The sequence below is a fragment of the Lissotriton vulgaris genome, unplaced genomic scaffold (genome assembly GCF_964263255.1).
Source record: "Lissotriton vulgaris unplaced genomic scaffold, aLisVul1.2 SCAFFOLD_1172, whole genome shotgun sequence".
Taxonomy (NCBI): domain Eukaryota; kingdom Metazoa; phylum Chordata; class Amphibia; order Caudata; family Salamandridae; genus Lissotriton; species Lissotriton vulgaris.
Window position 1 is genome coordinate 187,335 of NW_028251121.1, and position 15,560 is coordinate 202,894.

At 47.0% G+C, this 15,560-nt stretch overlaps 1 protein-coding gene across 2 annotated transcripts in view; it reads right to left on the reverse strand.

Annotated features, from left to right (window-relative positions):
- The window catches only part of LOC147663021 (agrin-like), a 558,200-nt gene that overhangs the window by 177,809 nt on the left and 364,831 nt on the right, over positions 1-15,560 (reverse strand). For both annotated transcript variants that reach the window (XM_086950728.1, XM_086950727.1), the window contains one exon: positions 10,982-11,029. In XM_086950728.1, the coding sequence (XP_086806854.1) occupies positions 10,982-11,029 (48 nt within the window). The remainder of the gene's footprint in view (positions 1-10,981; positions 11,030-15,560) is intronic.

A 15,560-nucleotide genomic window follows, 5' to 3' on the forward strand; every position in this document is an offset into this window, starting at 1 on the left:
AGAATGACGAGGGACTTAGCCCCTTCGATGCTGATGACAAGCTCAGCTCGTCATCAGCCACGGGTGACGTGTGCGGATGACGAGATGAGCTCGTCATGTATCCCGGTTAATCGAAAACAGCCGCACAGCGCAAAAATCACCGCAGCAGCGATGCGGTTAAGGGATATGAAGAGGGAACACATGGCAAGAAGAGAGAAAGAAAGAGAACAGGGTGGAGGACGAGGAATGGGGCAAAGAAAGGGCACATTGGTGTAAAGGGGCATAGTGGACTTAAAAGACAGAGAGAAGAGTTGGCCAATAAAGAGACACAGAAGGCGAGAACCTATAGAGGCTCAAGGGTAGCGGCGAATAATAACGGATGTTAACAACAGAGAAAAGAAAAGGTAAGGGAAGCAGAAACAGTAAAAGTAAGGTGGCGAAAGGGGAACCTGCAAGGCAGGTGCAGAAGGGAGAAGGAAGCAGGAGAAAGAAGTGTGACATGATTAGGATGAAGATGGATACGGGATGGAAATCAGACATTTTTACTGTATATAGTGTTCCAAAAACACTTTCTGGCATTAGTTCGACTCAAAAATAATAACATGGTGGGCACAGAAAAAAAAAGATTAATGAAAAGAGGCAAAAAGCCACCAGGATTAAAAAGAGGACACAAAATGGGCCAGGGAGGAGAGACGGAGATAGAAAGATTCGTGCAAGAGGCTGCTGTAGAGTCAGACGCCCGGCCCAGCCTGTCTCCACGGGCCAAGGCACACACTTCTGAGGGGTCTAATTTCCCGTCTGGCACTCTGGTAGCAGCAAGTTTCCTGTTCATGTCTCCGACAGGAGAACACTCGGAGGAGCTGCGGGGGAGGGGAGTGGCACTGCACGAGGAGGGGTGCTAGTGGGGGACTCAACTATTCTATAAATCATTTTTTGCTTCAGAAATCTCACGGCAGCTACCTTGTTTATTTATAAAAACTGCATTATTCCTAATTAATGAGGCCCTCATGGCGGATTGTCAGCCTGTCTCTTTCTGACACATTTTCGCTCTGGCTGTGTGCAGGTTTTTTTTTTCCTCACTCCGAAGAATTAATTTGTGGGAGGGGGTGGGAGGAGGGACGAGGACAAAGATTTGTCAGTGTGTTCCTGCGCGCTGACAAAATTTTAAACTTCGATTTCATTGTGCGAGGCGACAGAAGACGTGCGTGGAGGGAAATGGAGTGTGCGCGTGAAGGTGTTGAGGCAGGGAAAAAGAAATTTCTAGATGTATGCGAGTGTGTCTTAAAGAGCAGCTGGAAAAACCTTTTTAAAGTACTTGTGCATGAGTGCGCGCGCATAGCTGACGAGCCAGGAAAATGGCGTGTGTCTTTCTGGTGAAACAGGTGTGATGGCGTATGTGCATTTCTACCTGTGTATGTGTGGGGGGAGGGGGAGCATGGTGAACGTTGGTGTTTTCGTGAATGTTTATGAATGTATATGGTCCTAAAGTTTAGCATTTCTTACCTATACATGGGATTCAAATTGTAATTCTTTGTTAGTGGGAAGTTTATGCAGGAATGGGGTTTCAAATTTTTTTTTTTTTAAATAAGAGCTACTTACATTTAATAAAAATCATCCCACGTTGCACTATTATTGTTAGTGGTGTAGTGTTTTAATACTTACCACATCAGACAAGATTACATTAGTGGTCACCCTGTGCAAGATTAGCACCAGTGATCACTTCAGTGCATCAGGCAGGGTTGCCCACAGTAGCATAAGAGAAAGGGTCTGCCAATTTTGGATGGCTTTACATTAAGGTCAAATGGTTTTATCACTCAAATATCAGCTTTAAATATAATTTGGAAATTCACCAATTTTTTCAACAGTTTAGGAGTTCTGAAAATACACACATTTTCGTCTTGGATACAAACATTTAAATTTTGGTATACATATTTTAAGTCAGCCACGCAAAGGCTTCTAATTTAGTAGACTGGACTGCACACAGAAGACCAACTCACACGTAGATGGAGAGTTATAGTAGCACGTGAGCAACCCGTTGGATAACACTGGGCCAGAGGAACATACATCGGCTCAAGAATTAAATTATCCACAAGGACCCTAAACCCCTCTGGTGTTCACTCGGACATGATTAGGGAAGAGTGATGATTACGGTTCATTTCTTTTTGCAGGAGGATAGACTGTTCTAGGCATCACTATCCACAGATCAAGTGTCCACAGGTAAACCCCATGAAGGGCGGTCCCAAAGCCACCTGACTGACCCTACGCCGACGACACCCAGCTGATTCTCTTCCTCCCCAACGACCCCGCCACCGCCAGAGCCAACCTTCACGAAGGGATGAAAGAGGTATCCGAATGGATGAAGAACAGCCGCCTGAAACTGAACTCGGACAAGACGGAAGTCCTCATCCTGGGATCCTCACCCTCCGCCTGGGACGACTCTTGGTGGCCCCCCGCCCTAGGCAGCGCACCCAAACAGACAGACCACGCACGCAACCTGGGCTTCATCCTGGACTCCTCCCTCTCCATGACCAGACAAGTCAACGCTGTCTCCTCGTCGTGCTTCAACATCCTGCGCATGCTACGTAAGATCTTCCGGTGGATCCCCACCGAGACCCGGAAGACGGTCACCCAGGCCATCGTCACCAGCCGTCTGGACTACGGCAACTCCCTCTACGCCGGAACCACCGCCAAACTCCAGAAGAGACTCCAGCGGATCCAGAACGCCTCAGCACGACTCATCCTGGACATCTCCCATCGCAGCCACATCTCCGGACACCTGAGAGACCTGCACTGGCTCCCGGTCAACAAGAGAATCACCTTCCGACTCCTCACCCACGCACACAAAGCCCTACACAACCAAGGCCCAGGATACCTCAACAGCCGCCTCAACTTCTACGCTCCCAAACGCCAGCTTCGATCGACCGGCCACGCCCTCGCCGCCGTCCCCCGCATCCGAAGAGCCACCACAGGGGGACGGTCCTTCTCCTACCTCGCCGCCAAGACATGGAACTCCCTCCCGACCCACCTCCGCCTGACCCAGGACCACCTCGCCTTCAGGAAGCAACTCAAGACCTGGCTGTTTGAGCAGTAGCGGACCCCCCTCCCCTAGCGCCTTGAGACCCTCTGGGTGAGTAGTGCATTATATAAATGCTTTGATTGATTCCAAGAAGCATCAATGATCATAGATGAGCCACCGCCTGACGGTAGGGAGGGAAATTAAGCACGGATATGAGGCTGGGAAAATGTGAGTACTGTGGATTACCAATAAGTTATCTGGTCAGTAACATGCCTCCTAGAGGGTACAGACATTAATGCCTGAAAGGGAGGTTCGGTGGAGTAGACAAAACAATACAAAATCCAACTTTAGTTCTTTGGTCAAATGCCTCAAAAGGCTGGTCACCATTCAATGATCGTGCCCACCTCGAATATCACCTGCCAGAAGACCTACAGTCAAGTGTATGACCAGGAATCAGGAGGCAGTGGGGCTCTACCATGGCTCTCACAAGGCACAGATCTACCACCACCTCAACATCTACACACTTGACAGCTCCCACTCCATATCTGCCTACGGCCTCAGCATCTACTTCACCATAAAACAGGGTTCAACTGACTAGACTCAGTCTCAATGCTTCACAGACCTAGCTCAATTGGTGAATTGCAACAGGCTTTGCCCTCTGCAGTAACAAGACAACACTGACTTGGGTTGGATTTCTACCTCAAACTATCCTCTGACCACCTGAATACCCAGGCTGTGGCAAAACTCGAACCGTAACTTTCACATTCTCTTAGCACCTTTCTCATGTCATGAAAAGGAACTAAGTGACCAAGTTCATTTCAAATTTTAATCACTCAAAAATATCCCACCTTCAGATTTACTGAGCATTCATAGGAGTGTCTGACGGCCTCCTCCAGCCAAACCACTGCAACGTATTTACGCCCCCCGGCTTACATACTGCAAGCCATCCCGGCTCAATGGAATTGCCAGTTACAATTCACAGACCACTTGTCTGCCCTGACTTAGAGACCATGGTGCCAATTCAACAGACACCCAGCAGTGGTTTCTGTAGCAGAGCAGATCTTACAGACCAGAGAGGTAACTCGTTTGCTAAATGTATTCATCTCCACCAGCGAGGTACACCAACTGGTCTCAAGGAATGGTTCAAAAGTACAAACCACTCTCCCTCTTGATCCCCGCTGCAGATCGAAATGTCGCCTTAATCTCGCACCCTACAAATCATGTTTAAGAGGTACAACATGCCAGTGAGCAGAGGCAACATAATCCTCCAAGCACAACTCGTAAATCCTCGCCTACCACCAATACAAGTTGCCTGGTAGAGTTGAATTTCCCACGAGGCTCCAGAGACCTGATGGTGCAAAATAATATGACTGGGACGAGTGCATTTTAAGATTCTGGCTGTCAATCAGTATGCCCAACTAAAAAATGTGAGGCAACAGATGAACAACACCATTGGGCATTTTAAAACTGGTTGCAAACCCCCCAGATTTCCTGGTACTAAACAGACCATTTTTATTTTAGATTATTTATGTTTCGGGGGACTCTTTTTGCAAGAGCAGACAAACCTGCAGAGCTGCCTCCAGTTTCTCATCAAGGAATCCACAGACGTGTTTCAGCAGTCATGCCCTTCAGTCCTAGATATATTTTGCCCATCAACGATCTAACTCTTTGTAAAGAAAGCAGTGAAATTCCATACACCTGAGGCAGCAGGCTTTGCAAAAACTGACCAAGCTTCCGAGACATCTGAAGCTTGCATATACAGTAATCAAGGCCCATTCTGTTAACTCTTTCCATGCTCATGACGGCTCCACGGGCGGCGTGTGCTCATGACAGCATGGAGCAGTCATCAACTGCTGCTCCGCCTGCGCGGCACTGATTCCCCACCTGTCCAGGCGAATTAGTGAGTGAGCGGGGTCATGACGGCTCCACGCCGTCATGAGCACACGCCTCCCGTGACTCATGATGGGTTGGAGTCGTCATGAGTAATGGAGCACCACCTAGCTCCGCCCACTCCATAGCCGAATTTGCGCCGCGTTGAAGAGGTTAACAGTTTCTAGCAACCATCTTGTTTTATGTTACATTATATACTAAATACAGACTACTTATGGTCATAACTGTGGAACTGCAAACAAAGCATATCCATATATGATTTTCAATCTTGTACTTCAAATTAACTTTCTTTCTAACTATGTACTAAAGGAATGTTAGTTTTCAAACAAATACCTCTGAATGGACAGTATTTTGTGAGTGATAGATTTAAGGTTTTGATTGACTCCGAAACCAAACTTTACGCCTAATTCAGTAAGCCGCGGGCACTCGGCCAAAGCTACCACTTGTGCTGCATGGAGGCTAAGGGAATCTTGGCTAACCTTTGCTGTAAAGTTATCCAGTTATCGAGGGTCAGTTTGGAGAACAGGCTGTTTCAGCGCTGAATCTTCACCGTGCTCCCTCTAAACCCAAGACTTAGAGTAAGGACCTGGTGCCTGTCAAGAGAATCTTCATAACAAGACCTTGTGTGGCCACAGGGAAGCTTGCACCATCACTCAGGTAAGACCCATTATGGTGCCTCACTGGGAGCCACTACACAGGCCTGTTGAGGGACACTATGGTGCCCTGATGGGAGCTTCTATGGTACCAGAAGTGAGCCTTGTAGCGATTAAGGGTAAGTTCTTCATGTGTTTGACGGTAAACATTGTTTACCACAAAAACTTTTCCCCGCACGGAATTACAACTCTGTCGTTACAATGACCGGGTTAAAACCACGCATACCATGATTCTGCAAGTCGGAACGACGACTTGCGGAGGGGGCAGAAGGTGTTGGATTTAAAAGCCAACACCTTCCCTACTTTTGCACATACTGGAGTTGGAATAGTAAATCATACTATTCTAACATCCAGCGCCCCCTCCCCTCCACAAGTCGTTGTTTCGACTTGCGGGATAATGGTATGCGTGGTTAAAACGACGCATTGTAATTCCCTGCGGGGAAAAAGCATGTGTTAAAAAGGTATATTAATGTTTGACAGCTAATGTGGTACCAATTTAGCAATGCAAAGGTACCAGACGGAGCACCCTTGTAGTGGCACATTGAATTCTGCAAAGCCCAACAGAGTCCTGGAGTGAGCACCAGAGGCCAGTTGCACCACTCGTCTGAGAGATATCAGAGACCACTTACAGCATTCGCCCTCCCGCCCTCCTCCCCCCCCCCCCCCCCCCCCCCCCCCCGCACCCAATTGGCGCTCTAGTGGCTCGTGCCGGGTACTTCCCAGATAACAAAAGGAACCTGCTGGAGCACCCGCAAGTTAGCGTTTCATCCCAGAGGCATAAATGAACAGATGTCCTCATCTTTGCAGGAGGCAGTCTCCAGGGGCGATGCATTCCCGATCCCAGCGGCCTAGGAGTGCTTGATTCGCCATGGTGGAAGTCTGCCGGAGGGTGCGCATGCGCACAGTGTAAGAGGGCAACGCTGGAAGCGAGTAACTTTTTAAAAATTAAATAGGCCAAGAGAGACTTTACTCACTCGCTCTTAAGAATTCATTTTCAAATAAATTCTGCTCACTACATATCAACACGCGAAGCCTCAGAAGCGCGAACACCCCCAGGGGTCACCCCCATCTCTCCCAGAAGGCGCAGGGTCGGACGCGATGGTTATCGTTCCTGAGCACGCACAAGTGCCCTGGATACTTCACTCCGGGAGAGAGTCGCGCGCACGACGGAGGCAGCCGACGGCCGCGCTGCGCACGATAAGCGCCCAGATCAATACCCTCCGTAGGTAGCAGCGCTAAATGAGCGTCTACGCAAATAAGAAATCGAAGGTCCCAAGTAATTAATTTGCTGGCGCGTTTGATGGCGGTTTCTCTTTTTTTCGGTTAATCGTTAACCTCATCTTCACAGCAGCAGCAGCAGGAGGATTACGTGTTTTTTTTTTTTTTGTTGCATTTGCGGGTGGGGGCGGGGTGGAAAGAGAGAGAGTGTGTCTATGCAGGTCTTTGTGTGTCAGTCTTTTGTCTGTGAATCTGGGTCTTCAGAGCGTGCCACAGAGCACCAGTAAAAGGGGGCGGGGGCAGTCTTAAGGAAAGGGTGCAGCAGGCCCCGTGGGGGCAGGCTCATTTGTAAAGAAAGTGCTATTGTTAGGCCTTGAATGGCATCCTCAGGGCAACAGTTTAAGAAACACAAAATTACCACTTGTCATCCCTTCCATAAAGTACTTTAACTTCCCCATAATGTATCAGGAGTGGAGTTAGAATAGTAAATAAGCATCCAGGGCTAATTCAGGAAGAAAAGGGGGAGTGGCTGGGTAGGAGGGGGGGATAAATGCACTTTACACAAATATTCTGAGACTGGAGTTAGAATAGTGAATTTGACTTCCGAGTGTCCACCTTGCCCACTGTTGACCAGAGGGCCTAACTCAGGGGATGCAACCCTTGCATCGGCAGCCCGTGCAGGTAAGTGCAGTGGGGCTGGCAGGGTTGGTGCAAGTGACAAACGACAGAATAGGGAAAATTAAAGACATAAATTATTACAAACCACTTACCTTGCGCTCACTGCATCGCCGACTCCGCGATGTGGCGGACGCACGGTAAGTGGTTTTATTTTAGTTTATTTTCCCTAGTTGTTTGGCACTTCCACCCCACCGCGGCCCGCTCCACCACACTTAGCTGCTCAGGCCGCCACTGAACCTTTAGGAGGTATTGCAGCTTAAAATCGACTCCAGAATTTCACAGTGGAAATTATGAGGACCACCTTTTGTAGAGATAAGTTTATATAGACAGGTATAGCTTTACTTATTTGACTTCACATATATGTACCTTGAAGACATATTTTCAAGGTATGGCGATGTGCAGTGAAGAATAGTAAATCTAAACTTGCCTATATGCACTTACCTTCTTAATATTTTTGGTCGTTGGTATTTTGGTAGCACTATGTTTTTTGCCGATATTTCAACATAGTTACTTGGACTTGACCAATAGAAAAGGGGATGATGCAAATAGAGAAAATGGAGGACCTTAGTTGGTGATAGTGAGACTTGGATCAGTGGCTCGCGAACACCAGGCCTGATGCTCGCTCATCCACTGATCACTGAATGACAGACCACACCGCCCACCCTCACTAATAGCCAGCTCACGGCATAATCCTTGTTGGTTTGTTATCTGGAGCAAGACGAAATGTTCCTGCTGCTGCTTGAATATTAGCAGGTCACAAGTCATAAAAAAAGAAGTGGGGGACGCTGACGTCACAACAGGAAGTGACGTCACGAAAGGTTGCTTGCACCATCAGACTCATTGCCTCCCCTTGCTCACCCCTTAGATGTGATTGCATCAGAGAAGCCAGCGCGTGAGCAGAGTTCTGAATGGGTTCCGATCTCGCCCCAGAGAGGCCACAGAGTGAATGTGCGGCTCCATTTGCTCCAGTTATCGAGCTCCCGGTAAAAAAAACATGGGGGGACGCCGCCCATCCGTGTGGTACCCCGACTCGAGCCCAGCATATTAGGCACCCCCTATGGAAAGTGATTTGTCTTAGCTAGACTTGCCCTTATGGAAAGTGATCTGTCGTAGCCAGACTTCCCCTATGGAAACTTTATTTATTTATTTAATTTTTATTTATAAAGTTTTAAATAGCGTTGCACTACATCACAGGAGATGAGGATGTATAAATATAGAAGCAAAGGCATCACACTTAAATATACAGTGAAGGAGTGAAAAACGCAGGTGGTTGGAACAGTCAGATAACCCCCATCATTAAAAGTCAGCGTGAGAGGGGAGTCCATTAGTCTATTGATGCCTAGGTTGGTTGGTTTGGTCAAAGGCAAAGTGATCTATCTTAGCCAGACTTCCCCCCTATGGAAAGTGATCCGTCTTAGCCAGACTCCCCCCCCCCCTATGGAAAGTGATCTGTCTTACCCAGACTTGGAGATGGCCCCCATCAGAGGCCAGCAACAGCAGATGCAATGCTCAAGCCACACACTTTAATCGGGTAATGGCGCAGCATCATGTGGCCCACTGCCTTGCTCCACAAGAAATGGGACAGACCCCTCCCCTGTGGCTGGTGCCATTACCCATGTAGAAGTCAGACGCGAAGCAAGTCCGCTGGGATCCCCCATTCTGTTCCAAACAGGGGGGGCGAGTACACAAACACCTGCTACCTCAGAGGGGGGGGGAGGGGTACACTAGTCACACGGAGTGAGACCTCAGGCGACTGCAAGACCAATAACAACTGAAGAACCACACGACACCAGAGGCAGCACTATTAAGTCAGACTGAGAGGATGACTGAACGGGTGTCTGACACATCCCGCTATCTTTCTGTTGTCCCTTAAGGTTCACATTGCTTTCCCTTTTTCACTCTATTTGGGAGGACCTTCATTCACAGCACATATTATATATGATGTATTTAAATGTGCGCACACACAACGATTATTACGTTTAATGCATAAGATTATGCCATTACACCATGCTACATAGTTGACCGTTCATTTGAGTAAACATCCTGTTGTAGGAGAACACGAATAACACAAACGAACCAAATGCATTGGTCTGTTGTTCAAGTCACATGTAATTTTGTGCTTTTTTTTAGTGCAAAATGCATCCAGATGCCAAATAAAACCCATTGTTTACTGTTTGTTGTCTTTATAGTCACTCATGTGCTTGTTTCTTATTCAGTGGCTTCCCATGTCTATCTTGTTAGGTCCTAACCCCTAGAACGGATGTACCATGTTACAACGCATACCGTTACAACTACCTACCATTACAACGCGACCATTACAACGCATACCATTACAACGCATAGCGCTTTGGGGTGCTGGATAGTAGTAAGTATAATTTACTATTCTAACTCCAGTCCCCGTGGACCCTAGGGAAGGTGTTGGATAGTAAATTATACTTATTCCCTATCCTATAGCGCCCCCAGCGCAATGCGTTGTAATGGTATGCGTTGTAAAAGTCGCGTTGTAATGGTAGTGCGGAGTAACGAATGCGTTGTAACAGGTGCATACCCCCTAGAACATATCCTCTTTTCTTGTGCCTTTCCAACGCTCAATTTATGGAACCACTTTTTTCTTTTTGCTTAATCACGCCGTGAAAGTGTTTTCCAGTGGTCTCTCTCTTTCTCCCTCTCGTGCTTCTCCCCCCGACCTACTTGTTGTTCTCTCTCATCCGAGTGATTCCTTCACCCCTGCACCATGTTGTTCCATCACCTCCCCCAGGCTCCGTGCTTCTACCTCACTTTCTTCCATTTCCTATGTTGCTTTCCATTAAGTGCTGTTTTTCACCTTCCCCCAGCCACTTCTGATTTCTTACCGCCTCACCCACTCTCTTATAGCACTCCACACAGTCCTGTTATACTTTGTAACTAAAATTGACCTGAAATTCAATGACAGATCCGGTAATACACAGGACCCCAACACCCCCCCCCTCCACCTCCCAACAGAGGCAGTATGGTCATCCTAGTCTGGTACAGGCAGTCTGTACAGACAGAGGCATCTTCAGAGGTCCGCTCAGGCAAGACAGTCTCATCTCCAAAGATGAGCCTTTCTGACCTAACCCAACCGTAAACTGTCAGCCAACCCCTCCATGTAACTTATTCAACTCACCATTCACAGACTATTGCACACCCCGATAGGGGCATGTCGGCGTTGACCTGGCACGCATGGCGGCAGCTTGGCCCCTACCAACAGTTCTAACCTTCATAGAGACCTCTTGTATGATCTGTACATGCATACACACTGGCCTGCACATCAAGCGAAGTTACTTCAGAAACCTGACCACACATAGAAGCCTTCTCTTAACCCAAAGAAGATCTAGATGACCAGGCTAGTCACACACCGTTCCCTGACCCAAAGAGAGGCGTTGCGTCACAGCCCACCTCCTCCCACAGAAGCACATTGGAATCCCTTAAAGTTTTTTCACTCCCATAGATTATCTGCCCAGGGTCCACGCAGACTGCTCTCAGTATGCACACGCCATGATACTCTCTTAAGAACATTTGTACTCACCATCCTGCAAAGTGGGTGGCAGCTGAGGAAAATGGGTTCCAGGTTTATCTGAAGGAAAAAAAGAGATGATGGTGAGAGACATCAAAGGTGGCACATTGCTACTTCAATCAACAGTATTTTCTTTTTTGTCAACAAAGATTGTTAGGTCTCGACTATTTATCAGTTAAGTGATAAATGGACGAGAGTATTGAGGGCCAAATAAGCTTTGAAACCAACAGCGGATTTGCCACAGTGCATGTGCTCCGTGCGCGTTCACAAACCACCATCAAACCACCATCTGTCTCTCAGTGACTCACACACTTCAAAGGCTCCGCTCCCCGCCCCCATCTGCACTTCGCACTCTCCGACTTCCCCTCCAACCTCCCATGGCCGCTCTTCCCATTCACGCGCTCGCACATCAAAGGCTGCTGTTCCTCCGTCAATGCGCTCCCGCCCCGCCCCCCCCACAGCATTGCCAAGAGCTTATTTGTTCATGCTTGTTTGCTTTGTTTACAGTGCCATCTGCGTCCCCGCAACGAACATCGATGCAAGTAACTGAATTGTGTGGTCAAGAGTGCAGCACTAAATGATTCGTTTACTTTTGCATTATTTCGCACAAATTTGCTATATATTTTCCCAGAAATATCCCATAATCCAGCAAAAAGAAAGGACACGCCTTTTGCTCACCCCTGAGTTATGATGCACAATCAGACAACACTCCCCGTGTGGGGTCAACGATCCGCAGGCAGAAAGGCAGGGATGTGGAATTCCTATAGCCCGACGCCCGGACATATTGTTTGGGGTCAAGGGCAACAAGTTTTAATGTGCATTTTGTCCTTGGGACAAGTAGGCCCAACCCCCTGCAGCACAAACCCTTTGGCTGCCAGTTTACAGTACCACATTATGGCTCTGGGAAGGGCGTTCTCTACAATTAAGGCAAAGTGTGTGTTATAATATGTGTGTTAATGCTGTTCAAACTTGTATATGTGGTTCATTAACGCAAAGCCTTTATTATTAGGGTGAGCACTAAAAGTAAATGTTTTAAGCTCAGCCTGCACTACTGACGGTTGTTTCAGTATAAAAGTGTACACACATTTTCAAAGTTTATTAATATGAGGCTCTGTATAATGCACCCAGTATGCTCTCGGATTATATGCAAATATTTGAAGAAGCTGGAAAGCAAGAGTGATGATTCTTTGCTTTCAAAATAAAACGTTCACAAAAAAATGCATGTAAGAACAGAAAACATTTAGCTGAACTACTGTAAGATTTTAGGTACCGTATCTTTGCAGCATCATTTAGTAACATGTTGATGTATGTTAGTATTTCCCAAAAATATTCAGAATGGAATATCAGTGTAACCAGTTTAAATAAGAATATGGAAAACAAGAACAAACAAGCATTGGCAAAGCTAGTGGGTCTGAAATTGGTTTAGTCAAGGCGTGACTTGTTTAGGCATGGTTTTTGTAAAACCTTAACAGTGTGGGAGCTGCTGGGTCCTCACCATTCTAACAAGCATTGGCAAAAGCAAAACAAACAACTGTTCGTCTCAGCACACATTGCCACAGCGGTTCTGGGCACTGAACAAAACTACTTAGTGTGCCAATATGTTTCTTCTAAAAGAGCAAAATACTGTCACTTACAGGGATGCCAGCTGATAGACAGACGGAGAGAGACAGAATAAAAAACAAAATAAAAGGTAATGGTTAACGTCAGGCCTAATTAGAGGCCCAAATATTAAAGAAAGTCTCAAAAGTGCATCCATGGTATATATCCTTGCATTAGGTGCATATGTACAGTTTCCATGAATTCACAAGCATTTACAGAAGTAGGCCAAGAAATAGTACTCCCAGAAAACATTTGTGAACTGCATTTTAGCCTGTGCAAATAAATATGCAGGTATAGATTTGCTTATGTGAATCTGAATGTTTTCAAGTTCACTTTTCCTCCAACCACTTTTTTCCCAACCCTGGAAAAAGTTTTAAGTCTGCCACTGTCAGTAGTACATTTCCAACCGTTCTCAGTATGGGAAATGATTAGAGAAGAATTGGTGAAAACCCTTAAAACATGCACGTTAGTAGGTTTGCACAGACTAAAAAGGGCATTCCACCCCTGACACTATTGCTTACCACTACCTTCAGCCCCAGTATGTAGACCTGCAGAAACATAGCAGCATAAGGGAATTGCTAGTATTCAAACACTACTAAAGTATGAACCCTGGCATAATCAGAGAGGCTATATCAGGACTCTTATATAATGAGATTGCTGCGTAATTTGTTGCCGCATTACATCACACACGGGGGACAAGTGTATTTTGTTACAGGACAAGTAGATTTATAAAGCAGCCTGCCCCATGGACAAGTAGATATTTTATTACATTCCACACCCCTGGAGAGGGTACCTTCACGCTGAGGTGGGAACGTGGCAAGGAATTGTGGCATTCCCAGCAAAATGCATTTTGTACTTGGGGCGCTCCCACGATCACAATGAAAGAACATTTCATTGCCTTTTCTTTCCTTTGGTTCTGCCCTAAACTTACTGCCTGGGTGCACTTCGTGCGAGGAACTCTGGCCCTACATGCAGGTTAACTGAGCCTCCAAATGTGGAAGAAGGAAGGGACTTATGGGTGGGGGGGCACTCCCTTTCTCCCTTGCATGAGGTGCTTCCTATCGAGGCACAATAATAACGTTTGCATGTATAGCGCTGTATTCCACCATGGGCTACTCAAGGCGCTGGGAGCTGGCTTCTGCTATAGCCCCTCGTGATGACTGATGGCAGACAGATCTTGTAAGCCCCGCCCGTCTGCTCCCCGCCTGGATAGGATCGACGTTAAAATCCCTCCTTTGCGAAGCCTGCTGATATCAGAAGGTGACAGGCAGGCCTTTGAATGGAAAAAAAGGGCGGACACTCGGCAAACTCAGTGGGGTGGGCCTTTAGGGTCCAGTAGGGGAGCGTCTAGGGGCGTGGCTACCAGACAGGCATTTAACAAAGAAATCATTCTCTTGGTGTCTTTAATGACATTTTTACCCAAATTTGCAAACAAATTCTATAGTTTTTAAAAGGGGAACCATGCAAACATCTTCTAGCCCTACAAGATGTGCTCCTGTGGATGACTAAACTTGTCACCAGGAGACCCACACTCTAATCCCAGTTGCCTAACGACACCGATCTTGTCTCAGTCTGCCAGTTTCCTTTGCTGCCCCAGCGGTCACTGGTACTGGGCAACCTTCACGCCCCTCACCCACCCCTAGGGCCCTTGGTCTGTGGCCCTCTACTTCAGTAGGCTGCGGAGATGACGCAGCGCTTGCAGAGTAACCCCATTCGCAGTTCTCTGTATGGGACATAATTGACATTTCAGCCGTTCGTCCACCTGGGTCCAGACAAATTAATCACCATCATTTTCTGTAACTGTCACTATCACCTGAGCATTGATGGGTTTATATATATATATATATATAAATATCAACCATTCTGTGCATAATGCTGCACTGAAGAGACATTATCCATACTCTGGGGATGGAAGTGCGTGCGAGTCCTGTGCAGAGCTGCGCACATCACTGGAAGATATCACCAGATATTTATTTTCATTTTACAGATTCCTGTTTCTCTTACAAAGAACGTGGATACAGGGGTAAGGCGCACGGCGTAAATGGTTGCTTGCAAAGTTGATTTGTGGTTGTTTTGAATTTGAGGTAATTTTGATGATTTTTAGGGTGCTCCAACAAGTGGCGTAACCGCCCCAGTACGCCGAAAAATTGTGGCTGGTTGAGTGCGTTACAGGGTATGTAAACGCATCCTTGTGTTTGGGCACACCATTGGGTTCGTCATAAATACGACAGACTCCTGAATTTCAGAAATGAATTACTTTTTAATTTGAGTTCACGTTTTTCAAAGTTCATTTGGTTACATTTTATAACTTCATCTTATCCATATTGATGCATATGGTGAAATGGTTCAACACTGTTAAGCTTCACATAAAACAAATGCTCCAATGCATTTCGAGCAGGTAAGGCCCTTTTTCAAGGAGCGCTGAAAACGTAAACATAAACACTTATTTAGAATTGGACTTACCCAAAAAAGAAAACATGCATATATGCTTGAATGTTGCAATGGCATACATTAGATTAACAACCCATGGTTACACATGCTTGTGTGGTGGGGTAACGGCAGGTGAACAGGGTGACCTTATGGCTCAAGGGGTGGGAAGTGGTGGGTTGAGGCGGGAAGGGGGTGCGGTGAAAAGGCAAGCGCAGGCAAGTATCAGAGACACTTACGTGCAGATGATCGGTCAGTTCGGTGAAGACCTAAGGAAAAGACGTGGGAGAAGGCTGTTAACGCTGTCTGTTTCAAGCCAGTTTGGCGAAACAAAGGGCTAATGTTCGTCGGGGCCCCGACTTACTTGTAGGTTGAGTGGATGCTTGCAGAGCATCAAGTTTGAAGCTGCGAAGCGGCTGGTGTCTGAAGCGGAATTTCCGCGGAGTTCGGGAGGGAGACCCCGCGGGCGGGGTTAAACAAGGTCAAGTGGAGAGTCACGTGGTTCGGGAGTAAACACAGTGAGGGGACTGGGGTGGAAAAGGGTATGGCAGCGGCCATGTTGAAA